The sequence below is a fragment of the Phaenicophaeus curvirostris genome, chromosome 13 (assembly GCF_032191515.1).
Source record: "Phaenicophaeus curvirostris isolate KB17595 chromosome 13, BPBGC_Pcur_1.0, whole genome shotgun sequence".
Lineage (NCBI taxonomy): Eukaryota > Metazoa > Chordata > Aves > Cuculiformes > Cuculidae > Phaenicophaeus > Phaenicophaeus curvirostris.
In genome coordinates, this window is record NC_091404.1 from 6784854 (window position 1) to 6797988 (window position 13135).

The window sequence follows — 13135 nt, forward strand, 5'->3', positions numbered from 1 at the left end:
CTCCTTCCCTTCTTAAGATTTACAATCACTACTGCAGTTGTATCGCAGGCGCTGAGGAGTGTGGTAGCAGTGCTCACTTAAAAGCCAGGGTTGTGTCCCCAAGGTGCCGCTTCTCCCTTGTGCAGGAAAAATGCAAGTCACGAGCTGCATCTTTGCTTTAACAGCAACAAGACGGAACAGCAGCTACCAGATGCATGGTGCTATTTCTGTTCGTGCTGCTGACACAGAGGAAGTTAATGGTTTATTTACTGGGAGCTGCTTCACCTCTCTCTCTACTCGTCTTCACAAATGCAGCGATGAACATAGAAATGTTTGCTCCTTGTCCGTGTAAACACTTTTCAGATTCAGTCACCAAGCACTGTATGACTTTTCCTAATTGAGACTGCAGTCCTTGGTTTTGTGAAAGAGCTTCTTATGCCTGGCCGTTGAGTTTGGCCAAGAAACTGCTTATTTGTACTAAAAAGAGAGGAAGCAAGACCAGCCTCTTCAGCTGGTTTGACTTTTGATTGCGAAACCGAGATATGTCTCAGAAGCTGGTGGTGACCTTTAGTTTCTCACAGCAGTCATTATTGTGATAGAATTTGTTTGTTGGGAACGCTTAGTTCCTCAGGCTTATTTTGGTTGATCCACTATTTCTGTCTGTCGGTGTAGCCTTGCTCTTCCCTGAAAAAAATAATTTTTTAAAAATGAAAGTATGTCTTTTTAAAATTATCCAGTCCTAGCATGTTGATGCAGGTTCTGAAAGTCACTATCCCCTTTCCTTCTCTGTTCCAACTCTATGTCCAATTTAGGCAGCAGTGGCATTTTTGCCATTTGGGGGCTGTCATTGCTTGAATGATGAATCTGAGGTGATGTTCCTGTAATATGTTGAGAATTAGTACCAGTGCCCACCTTTTGAGCCCTTCAGCTATATGATAAGTAAAATATATCTTCATTAATGAAGTCAGCAGGTAACTCTAGTGTACAGAACACAGGACCTGGATGTGGTAAGCACTCACTGTAGCAAATTTTGTGAGTGGACTCATATTGAAAGGTAAGCCAGTGAATTAAAAATGGTGCCTACGCTTTGCAAATAGTGCTTAAGTAAATCGTTACTTGTTTACTGAATATTACTAGTTACTTATTACATTTACTAATTAAATAATTGTGGAAAACTTTATGCTGTGAGCACAGCCCTAGTCAGTGTTAATAATAGTAGTTTTGTGTATCATGAAAGATTTAGTGCTTTTATAAAGATATATCCTGACCCACTCAGGCAATCTGATGAATCTTTGCTGAAAATAGGTGTCTCAAAGTCTTTATTTTCTTTTGATGTTGTGTTAGTTCAGGCTGTACCTGTGAGACAGCTTTATTAAAGATACCTACTGAGCTGTCTATTTGCTTGTGTCCTTTTTCTCTAAGAAGTCATTTGGTTGCTCTCCATGTTTCTCATCATTATCATAGGCCTCATCCTTTCCCTGATTCTCATGGTCTGTCACTTACTCAACAGGTTTCCCATTTTTCCTACACAACTGGCTTTTCAGCCCGAGGAACTGCGGATTGCTTTTTCCCCTCTGTGAGTGAACACAAAGGCATAGCTTTCGTAGCTTTCATGTCACTCATTACGGCTCACGATAGATTGTTCTGGACTGCTTTCTTACTCGTCTCCTGATGAAATAAAATATTGAACAAGTTAGACGTTGCACAGCATTTCTTTTTGTGGTTCTCAGTGTATTGTGAAGGATTTCAGAGCTTGTTAGTCAGAGTATGAATCTCCAGTGATGACTGTAATCTCACTGCTTTACAGTATGTACGATTTGAAATCAAACAATGGAGACAAATCAGAATACAGGACCAGTTTTGACAAGGAAACTCCACATTTACTTGGGAAGCAGGTATTTAAAAAATGTCCTGGTCAGAATACTGTGTGGTTCTCCTCACCCTTGCGTCAGTCTAATTTTCCTTGCCATGAGGTTACACTTTTGCTGGTTTATTTTAAATAAGCCTTGTCTGACCTGCCAACCTGTATCATCTCTAAGAAGGAGATGGGTTCTGCAGCTTAAGTCTCATGCATGGCAAGCACAGCATAATTGTGTTCTGCTTCACACTGGTACTGTGACTGGGTAAACAGAGATACACCCGATAGCGAATGAGTAGTCCTTTTCAGTGGTATCAGTTTTCAGAGCTTTGGCTGCCTGAAGTGAAATGTCTGTTAGTATGTTTACCATTTCCAGTCCAGATTCATCAGGCTGTATTGATTATATTTTTGCACTGTAAAAATACCATTTTGAACCACAGCAAAATCGATAGAGGGAGAGAGTTTATATATATATATATACACACAAATTGGATTTGGATCAGGAAGAAAATATCCTTCATCAGATTAAAAATAAAGCTGGAAAAAAAAATCCTGTGGTAAAAGACTTAGGAAGGAAGAAAAGTTTCTCTGTTTTTTCCCATGCCACTTATATACCTGCCCTTTGGACCTTTCTGTCTGCCAACTGCTTACTTTTCTACATGAATAAATTTTCATGCAAATTGAAGCTTCCAGTTTGAAAAGATACTTTCAAGTAGGTGTAGCATTATCAGAGACTACACAAGGGTTTTTTTAAAAATGCATTTACATTCATGTATTTTGAGATACACAATAGTGTTAATGGCAGCCTTCCCACTATAAGCCAGAAGAGCTATTTTTGGAGTACTTAATGCATCAGAAATAAGTTCAATGAGATGATGGTAGGATTATTTCCAGAAAGCAATTAAAACCATCACTAAATTGGTGATGAAACATTCTGAGTAACGAACAGCAAGGATATGGCGTTTTAGTTCCAGTGGTTTTATTTTGTTTGTTGTGGCCTGTGGTAGAAAGATAACAGAAGCCGTTAGATATCTGTGAGGCAACATGCCAGAAAGGGTTTCTGGAAAAAGCTTACAGTAGGAAGGCTTAAAATGAAACAATGTTTGGAGAATGGAGAAATTTTGGACAAGTTTTGCCATTCATAGAAATAGTTGATCAATGTGCAGTAATTCGGTCTGAATTACCCCAGATAATAGTCAGGGCTGTGTGAAGTTTAGATTGCCCCATTTTGTTCCAAAGACACTGACTATTCAGTAGTACTTTTCTGCAACTCTTGACTCCCTGAGGAAGACACAGCCTCATCAAGTACCTCATTGTCTCCTGGTAGAACGGCTCCTAGAATAATGCAGTTCATAACATGAAGGAGAATGGTGAATAGATTATTATTCAGTTAGACTGATCTCAACTCTGCTATTTTTCAGTTGCCAGTGAGACCCCCAAACTTACTTACTTGAATTGCTAATTTACTTCATAGCAAAGCCAGTAGATCTACTGATGATAAAATAGGAAACAGTATCAGTTACATAATCGGGAGGGAAGGGGGGTACTTAATGCAAGTCAAGTAATAAAAGACATTGAGAACGTGCAAGAAAAGAATGATATTTAAGGAAAATCCAGGTTTGTGTAACACGCAGAAAGCTGTAAATAGTTGTGATGTCTTATGAGACTCTAGCATTGTTCAGAGCCAGAAATGAGAGTAAATATGAGCAGGACCTGTTTTCTCCTTGAGAATTTTTCCAATATCATTCCTCTTGTGTTTAACATAGCTTTATATACTTGCTACAGTCTCTTTCTTCATGACAATGTCAGAAAGGATAAATACCAATGGCTGAATAAATTTAAGCATTGCAGTCCAATAACAAACCGTAATAGAAAACTGTTTCAGACACAAATGTCTCAAGCTGAATGAGATGAATTTCACCATTTGTCTTTTGTTTGTATGGGCCACCAAGTCCCACTTTGTACAAGAGCAGAACCTGTGGGAATGACTGTGGAAATTATTTTGCAGGTATATGTTGAATAAATGCAATAGTTTTGCAGTGTTCATGTAATTAACATCAAAGTGTTGATTTGAATTTATATAAAAAATATAACAAAGCACTCAAACTCGCAAATTGTGGTAGTGTGAGGTGACCTTTTATATATTTCATTGTCAGATGTATGCATGTGATGCATGGAGAAAAGGACAAGAAGTACTGCAAGAGAAATTTAGATTGAGAGAATGTTTATCTCTGAAGAGGTGGTGGTATGGATTACCTAGTCTGATTGTAGGTTCTTTGTTGCTGGGAGCTTTTAAGGAATGCCGGGTGTGATTTAATTTGGAACAAGGAAGAATAGGTGATGGAGTAAAGTCCTCTGTACCTCTATTTTCTGTTATATAAATCTACAATAAAATAGGCAAACTGGGCTATGCAAGTAGATGCATGTCAGAACTGTGTGTTATCTTAGTTTTCTGACAGTAGAGCAATAGAGGTTTGGGGTTTTTTTGCCAAACGGTTGTCAGTCAGTCAGCGATGATCTATCATATTGATTTATTTTTGTTTGTACCAAATTTCACATAAAGTTCTATGACATTTTCCCATCAAGTGGTGCTTGGTGGTGTGAATGGTAGGGAGAAGGTGTAGCAGTAATTGCTAGCGAATTCACCTTTGCTGCCTCTTCCACACAGGAACCTGATTTCTGTTTGTGAGAGGAAACACCTTCAGAAAACCTGGCAGCTGACAGCCAAAGACTTGAAAATTGGTTTGCAGACACTTCCAAGTCCCTTTGATTTCCAGTTCAGGATTGAAGAGCAGGTGTCACTGAATACTGGCGTAGCCTCTGTAATACTTCTGTGTTGCCTCTGTAGAAAAACTGTCCCTAGCTTGATGGTTTATTGGCATAGATGTGGTTGGCTAAAACTGTAAAATTATTGCACACCTAACTGACATACTGTGATGCTGTTGGAGGAGCCTGAATTAGATTCAACTATAACATTCAGATTGCCAAAGGACTTCATTTAAATTGGGAAAATAATATAAGCGATACCATAATAGTGACATCTTTTGTGGTACAGTTAAAACTTAGTATGTACATTGAACCTCTATTATGCACTCTCTCAGGTAGCCTTCTCTAGTTGGGACAAGTTTCCATTAGGTTTTACTGAAAAAAATAGCTCAGGTGCTTTTGAAATTCCTAAAACTAAATTTTTGAACATTTTTGTGGTGTAAAAAATTATATTAATATATTAATAAAGTCAGTGCTGAAAATGAAAGCTAGACCGGAGTTGTCTCCAGGACACAGCAGGAAGGTAATTTAAAAAGCTCAGGAACATTGTTGAAATTATCATGCGAGCTTATTAAATGCAATGTATATTTAAACTGAAAAAGCTTGCTTTGTTAGGCCTTGAGAGGTGATTTTTTGCTGCCTGCAGCAGTTAAGCTTCTTGGGCGAAAGTCAGGATAGATTAATTTCAAATCTTTATGGGAAACCACGCTATTAAAAAATGGATAGCAAAATTATGAATGTGATACATAAGGTTTCGAGTGCCTGTAGAACAAGACAGCTGTGAAGGTGAAGAAAAGTAAAAAGCAAGTGTTTTTGTAGTATTTGACCGCTTTTGCTTACATATAATTTTGTATCCTTAGCATGATTTTCTAAGAGTTATTTCTGAAACGTGTCAAATTAACTATAAGATCTTCCCTTATCATTCCAAATTATAAAATATTTAGCTTTAATTTGCCTTTCATATCACATAAAAAGAAACTTATTATAAAACACATTTGAAAGAACTCATTGTTGACTTAGGTAATTAAAATGAAGCATGTGGAGTGAATTTTTAATGCTTTTTAGATTAGCTCAGGAATGATCAACATATTTGTCTCCTTCTCGAGAATACGTACAAATAATGCTTCACAGCTGACATTTGCTTTCTTCCAATAAACTTAATGAGTACCAAGAATTAAGGACATGTCAGTAAAAATTCTAATCTGAGGTGAACATTCTTTAAGTCTTTTATTCATTAATTGGTTTAAGTCTAAGGACTCTGAATTTTAGATCTGATAAAGACTGTGTTTCATGAAAGCCTGTAAGAAACTGCAGGGGTCAGTTCAGGCCAGCTCCCAGCAGTTTGCCAGTACGTTGCTTGCAGTGAGTCTGCACAGATGAGCTTTTTTTTTTTTTAAATAAGGAAATTAACTTTCCAGCCCTACACTTGGAGAACCTTGTTTTGACTGCAAAGTGTACAGGTACAAGAGCTGAAACAAGGCCGTGAATTACTGTGAATTAGGGTGACTCTGTTGGTTTCATGGGAGCTATGAAAATTCAAGCCTACTGAGGATTTGGTCTCTTGGCCACAGACCAGCCTTCAACCCACGACACTACACAGGATCTGCCTAGAGCACAGGCAGGCGAGCTGAGCAGGCACATATCCCACTAAGCAGCGTTGAAGAGGAGTGGGAGAGAAGAGATAGCCTTTATGTAAGCCTACAAGCCTAAACAGCAACACAGTTGAGGGACTTAACGAATTGTGTGTTGCACTGTATACTGTGAGGATGGTTAGCAATTAATCTAACAGCATAACTGAAGGCTTGTGACGGAATACGCCCAAGATGACTTTTCTAACCCAAACTATAACCTCTTGTCACCTGCCTTGCTTCTTACCTTAAATAAGTCAAATCCCCCGTGCTCTTGTCCTTTGCAGTCTTGTCCGATGGCAGAGCTTGTGACTCCTCAGTAGGACAGTCCCTGTCCAGACTGATCTGCATCTCCTCCCTTGCTCTGCCTGTGTTATTTCTTTTATTCCTCAGTGGGCTGATTTAGCTCAGCATGCTGCCAGGTATTAACCTAGGAAAATAAAGTGAATAATTATCTGCCAGTTTCATTATCTGAATCAGCTCACCGCAGCTTCAGATTATAAGCTCCAGGCAACAACCACAGAGCCAGGAGAGGGATGGAGAGGAGGCGGAGTAGAATAGCTGTTTTGGTCGGAGGTGACATCTTTGTGTGGCTCAAGTGCTGCACCTACCCATAGCTCAAAGCCCTTGCCCTGCTCTGCTGGCCTTTCAGGGGTTACCCATAGAATTTTGAGGTGCTTCTGAATTCTGTAGAATCGACTGCTGTGGAAGGAGACAGATGCTTCATTGAGCAGAAGAGTTGCATGATATCAGTCTTGCTGACTGGGTTCAATGCTTTCTGAATTTTTACCGCATCAGCTTGATTTAAAGCTATTTACTTATTTCAAGTTATTGTATCATTTGCCATTGCATTCGGTCACTGTCCACTCACTCAAATATCTCATTTTGTCTAGTCTGCTATGGAAACCCCATCTCTCAATACCCACACAAATGATAACGTGGCTCCCTGCTATGCTGATATTTCTGTACTTGTTTGTCTTCAGGAGGAGCTAAGGAGTTGTTTTGCATTTAAAAACAGGACAACCTGAACTGATGATGCCTTTTTTTAATCTTAGTTGTTTGAATTAGCTATGGATTAAAGCTGCATGTACTGCCACAGCATTAATAGGATGACGTTAGGCTTAATTTCCCTTGCCTTGCATAAGAAGTCTGAGGAGAATCTTGGATTTGCATGGCAGAAAAATACATTATCACAGTAAACAACATTTCTGAAGCCTTGTATTAAATCATCAAAACAAATGTAAGTCTCAAAAAGGCCTCAGTGGCCATAAAGTATGTGTTGGCTGAGCAGCAGAACAATGTGGGTAACTGAGGAAAGTGTCTGGCCCCAACTAAGAAACCAGTTTTCATTATATCTAGTGCTTACAGAATTGGTTAGACTCGCATCAGAGAAGATTTAGATGAAATGCTGGGGAGAAATGCATTACTAGAAAGAAAGGCAAAAGCTAGATAAGATCATTCCAGCCTTCCTTTGCTGGAGTAGGTTTGACACTTACTTTTTCTGTAACACTTTTCACTCAGTTACCAGTATCTGGTCACTATGCCCTGGCTTGCTGACAGAGACGAAGTGTGAAAACTGAACAGCTGGGTGCAGGACAACTAACCTGACATTTCCTATCACACAGCCAGTTTGGGGTCCAGAACTTGTGCTACTGTATCATTTGTCCAGGACAATGTGGTTGGGTTTGAGGAATCCAGAGTATTCCAACACGTGAAAAATAAAGGAAAATTTGTTTGATTGTGCTGTGATCTTATGTGGGAAAATAAGATTTAAAAAAGGACCCTCTTGAGTGAATACTGTGTGCTGACCGGCCTAGCATATTTTTTGTGAGATAGGAAATCTTATATCTCCATTAAACTGATTGAACTTATGAGCCTAAATAGTCATTTTATTCCTTGTGTGAAATGTGGGAAAATAATGGAAAACTTTCAAGCATTTTAAGATCCATTTAATTTGGGGTTGTAAAATAGGAATACGTGCAAGATCTGTGTCCCTGTGGTAGGGAAGTGCCTACATTGCCTTTGGCTCCATGTTGGTATTTCTTCTGTTTGTTTGGAAAATGAATTTGTCATGACTAGACTGCTGGGTAGACAGACAGTGGTTAGTTGAGCATGCATGCCGTGTGTGGGAATATTTTCAAGGTTTTCCACAGCTGGTTCCTCCATTGCCACTTCTGTGTACTGATGCCTACAATATTCCTAGTTTTGGTATCAGTTGAGCTAAGACAGTCTCACAACTGAGAAAAAACTTTGTAGTAGACGCTCAGTCCATAAGGGTCAAAAGATCTCCCCAATTTGCCCCCAAATACTGTAAGCTACAGAATATTTCTTAAAATCCTCTTAGCAATCTTTACCATTTACAGTAAAGTACCAAAAGCAATAATTTTAATGGGCTAGAGGGAGATCAGGCGAGATCAAAGGCACCCCTCTAGCAGCCTAAATCCTTGAAGTAGCAGGTAATTTGTTAGATTTAATTCTCAGGAGTTAGCCCAAGCCCCAAGCTATAAAGATAGGTTAAAATAATATCAGTGTTCCTCTGCCAGTCTGGCTTGGTGGTGATTCTTTTGTGATCCCAGATCCAGTGGGATCATTTTACTTCCTGACCATAGGAGCAAGTATTTGGGCAACTTCAGTACCAGTGAAATAACAGAGCACATCCCCCCTATAGTCCTCTGAGTGGTCTCCCACATTTCCAAGGAACAAATAAGTAACAAAACAAAAAAGCCAAGCCAAATTATGCAACAAGGGGAAAGAAATCCTTCCAAGCACCTGCAGCCAGGCAGGCAAAGGCATGAAGCATTACGTTAATACATGATCGGCAGGCAGCTATCAAGTCTTTCTAAGAAGGGACTTATCCCAAGCTCAACACATTTTTTCATTTGAATATAGCAGAGCAATCTCTTTCCTTGTCTTATATACCCTTTTGCAGTAATATCATCAGATAATTATGTCAGAAGAGTAAAATCAGCTATTTTTTGTGTAGCTGATTTTGACTTCCTTAATACCTCGCAGTTGTTTTTACTGAATTTTATCTTAGGTTCTTTACCATAGCTCCTTCTTCTGAGGGTTAATTTGAGTTTGATCATGCTCTTCCAGTTTGTCACTCACCAATTCTTTCGATTGCACTCTGTGCCATCACCCCAGCTACTAACAAAAGTAATGGCTCGACTCTAACTTGAGACAGAGCCCAGCATGTCTGCGATGTCACCGTGCAGTTCTATTTCTGTGCTCTTGGAGGGGGGTGTTAAAATGGTTGGAATTGACAAGATTTCAATTTAAACTTTAAAAACTTGGCTTGCTATATACAGTGACAGCGTTTGTCACTACAAATGCTTTTATGAATGTTTATATACAATAGTTCCAAGATATAAACGATCGTTGTTTAAAATCTGTCAAAGGAAAAGTATTGCCACAACTAAATATGTAACACTGACATTTGGAATCAGAGCAGACATGATTTTTTGGCTTGCACTTGTAGTGCTCTCAGCTGCTTTCCGAGAGGAAGAAGGAGGAAACATTTCTGTGGCAGGTTAATTGCAGAATAACAAGCAAATTCTGTCTCTTGACACTAATTATTCTAAATAAATTCAAACTACATAGAAACCTTTTATAATGAAGGCATTCTTTTCAAAGAACAACTTTAGTCTAAGTGGAATTAGAATACCAATTGGCGTATTGTGATATATTGAAACAATTCAGGACTTTCATTCCACTTCAGAATAAGTGGTGTTCTATGATGCCCTTGTAGAGGAATTGTTCTGAGTGCACTGAAGGAGGGAATCCTGTCTTTCCAAAACAGCTTTTTTAGTTCCTTAGCACTTTTCTCATGAAAGTCAGGAAGGAAATAAAAAGTTTTAATCCTTGAAAGCTATTTTAGCACTAGGCAGATCTTCCTGTCCTGCAAGCCATGTAACATTGTATTCTGCTGTCAGAGTGGAGTGCTTTCTCTTCTTCTTTCTCGCTCTTATCTTTCTGGTGGCTCTTCTTACTGTAAGTGAAGGCCATTTGGCCATCACTACAAGTGTCTGAATATCCCAAAGACTTTTGCTTGCATGGATTTAAGGTGCTACTTTATGCTTTCATTCTGCTCACTTGCAATATTTGAGTTTATGATAAATTTCAGAACTGAGGCAGCAGGACCTAGGAACGATATGGCGTGTTGTTAGTAAAGGCCTCACCTGAAATCAGTGAAAAGATGCAGAATTTTTTTGTGTCATTGTTTGTCTGGTTCAGACCCACTGCCCTACCATAGGCAAAGCCATCACTTTTGCAGTTCCCACCCCAAACAAATAAATGATGTTGCAAGTAACTGCTAAAGATTGTGTAAGTCAGATTGTGTAAGGTCTGTACTGGGTGATGAAATCCCATATCCATCTAATCCACCTGATGAGTGATATTACTGTGGAAGTGATTAAATTTAGTATTGTTGCAAAGTCTATTTGCAGTATGAAACTGCCCTTTCACGTTATGTGCTTTTGTAATCTGATGCAGAGCTGTGTACCCTGGACTGTGGCAGCCACGGTGTCTGTTCGAGAGGGATATGCCAGTGTGAAGAGGGCTGGGTGGGACCAACCTGTGAAGAGCGTACTTGCCACTCTCACTGTGCGGAACACGGCCAGTGCAAGGATGGGAAGTGTGAGTGCAGCCCTGGATGGGAAGGCGACCACTGCACCATTGGTAAGGGAGTTTTGTACCTCTAGAAATAAAATATATACAGTCTTAACCAGTTATACAAACATTTGCCAGAGCCATCAGGCTGATTCAAGTAATTTTGGAATAAACAGAGACCCAGAATCAGACCAGCTGTCAAAAGGTGCCTCTGCACTGACAACGCATCCTGCTTGTCCCAGAGCATAACAACTCAGTTCTGCTTTCTATTTAGAGGAAATAAAACAGATGAATTAATTAAAAAAACCCCACAAAAATATACGAAAGAAAAATATCTCAGTCCTAACGTATCTTCGGGCTGTGTTCATACTTGAACTTTGAGTCAGGAAGGAAAGGAAAGTTTAAGAAACAGCTCTGTCCCCTCACATTTTCTGTTACTAAGCCTAAGCAGTTCTTGTATTAAATCTCTTGCCTTCATGCCTGAGGATTTATGTATTTTACTTATTACTAGAGGTGTTTTTTCTATAGCTGGTTTGTAACTATTCCCAATAAGGTAAAGCTTTCAGATCTTTATAGGAGTCATTACTTTACTATACCAACATAGTAGTTATATTTTCAATTAAATACAAAAGGTTTTTGCAAAGTCTAATAGCATTTTGCCCTAAACTGCCCAGAAGCAATATTATTAGTAAACATTTTAATTGTTTATAATAGCAGGGTATCTAATTTTCAGAGGTAACAAGCATAATTTTTCATGTTTGCTTCTTGAAAAAAAAAGTAGAATGTTTTATCTTTATCTTGATCCTTTTAAGATAATTCATTCACCTGCTTTAGAACTTACTAAATCAGAATTGCTAAATGAAAAATTAGATTTGTGAAGGAGGAAAAGACAATCTTTTCTAAAGATTGTCTAGAGCAAATCCAGAAAAGGACCAAAATAATTAAAAAGAGCTGCTCTTCACATTGCAGGCACTAGCAGATATGACTCAAGCTGTCCTCTGCATGCTCATCATCAAATGGAGAACTATCGCATACACAATGTATTTTGATCCCAGTAGCAGGAATAGATCTGACCGCAGGGAGAGGGAGGTGTGTTACAGCTAACCAACAGGTGGCAAGCTGTAAGCAAATGGTGTCTATATTTTCATTTGGGTACAGAAGTTCAATCCATCTCAGTTTTGTTCTTTTCTTTTTTAAGCTCACTACTTAGATGCTGTTCGAGGTAAGTTTTTCATGTCAGTGTTGTCAAAGAATAATGAAAAGACACAAAAGCATTGAGAATGGAGTGTTTTGTGTTACCTGTTTTGTCTGAGCTTCTGTGCTGCTAAGTTGCCAGAATAGGTAAAACATTTTTTTAATGGAGATACATACACCCACAGAGACTAATAGAAAAAAAAAGATTTGGTTTCTAACAAATAATGTGCTCAATTTATTTGCATAATTGTAGCAATGTAAGTGTGTTTTATGTGGCCATCTAATGTGCTATTAGGGAAATCAGTTTTTTGCTCTTGCTTCCCATTCTAAAGTGATGACAAAGGCGAGGACTTGCTCAAAAAAAAATTGTATTGAATCTGTCTTCTTTGAGAGCAAAAATTTTCTTTTGTTTTTCCCTGTCATTTGTCATTGAAGTTTCTTTTGATGGAGAAGTAAACTCTTTTAAAAGCTGTCTATGCTAGATGCCGTATAGTTCTCTTCGAATCATTTGATACAGGAGTTAAATTTTATGTTGGTTTGTACCTGGTGCTGTTCATTTGATTTCTGTGCCTTGCCACAGGTCATACTTGGTCATGTCAGTAAAAGTATTTTGCTTATTCAGCCTCTGTGCTCGGCCCTGGTGAGACCGCTCCTCGAATCCTGTGTTCAGTTCTGGGCCCCTCACCACAAGAAGGATGTTGAGGCTCTGGAACGAGTCCAGAGAAGAGCAACGAAGCTGGTGAAGGGGCTGGAGAACAGGCCTTATGAGGAGCGGCTGAGAGAGCTGGGGGTGTTTAGCCTGGAGAAGAGGAGGCTGAGGGGAGACCTCATTGCTCTCTACAACTACCTGAAAGGAGGTTGTGGAGAGGAGGGAGCTGGGCTCTTCTCCCAAGTGACAGGGGACAGGAGAAGAGAGAATGGCCTCAAGCTCCACCAGGGGAGGTTCAGACTGGACATCAGAAAAAAAATTTTTCACAGAAAGGGTCATTGGGCACTGGCAGAGGCTGCCCAGGGAGGTGGTTGAGTCACCTTCCCTGGAGGTGTTTAAAAAATGGGTAGACGAGGTGGTCAGAGACATGGTTTATTGGCAGATAGGAATGGT

General features: G+C 39.2%; 1 protein-coding gene across 5 annotated transcripts in view; it reads left to right on the forward strand.

The window, feature by feature from the left end:
* TENM1 (teneurin transmembrane protein 1) overlaps positions 1 to 13135 on the forward strand; it is a 662362-nt gene that overhangs the window by 552978 nt on the left and 96249 nt on the right. For 4 of the 5 annotated variants that reach the window (XM_069868106.1, XM_069868108.1, XM_069868110.1 and 1 more), the window contains 2 exons: positions 10723 to 10908; positions 12038 to 12061. In XM_069868106.1, coding sequence (XP_069724207.1) covers positions 10723 to 10908; positions 12038 to 12061 — 210 coding nt within the window. The remainder of the gene's footprint in view (positions 1 to 10722; positions 10909 to 12037; positions 12062 to 13135) is intronic. The other variant, XM_069868109.1, reaches the window with a different exon arrangement.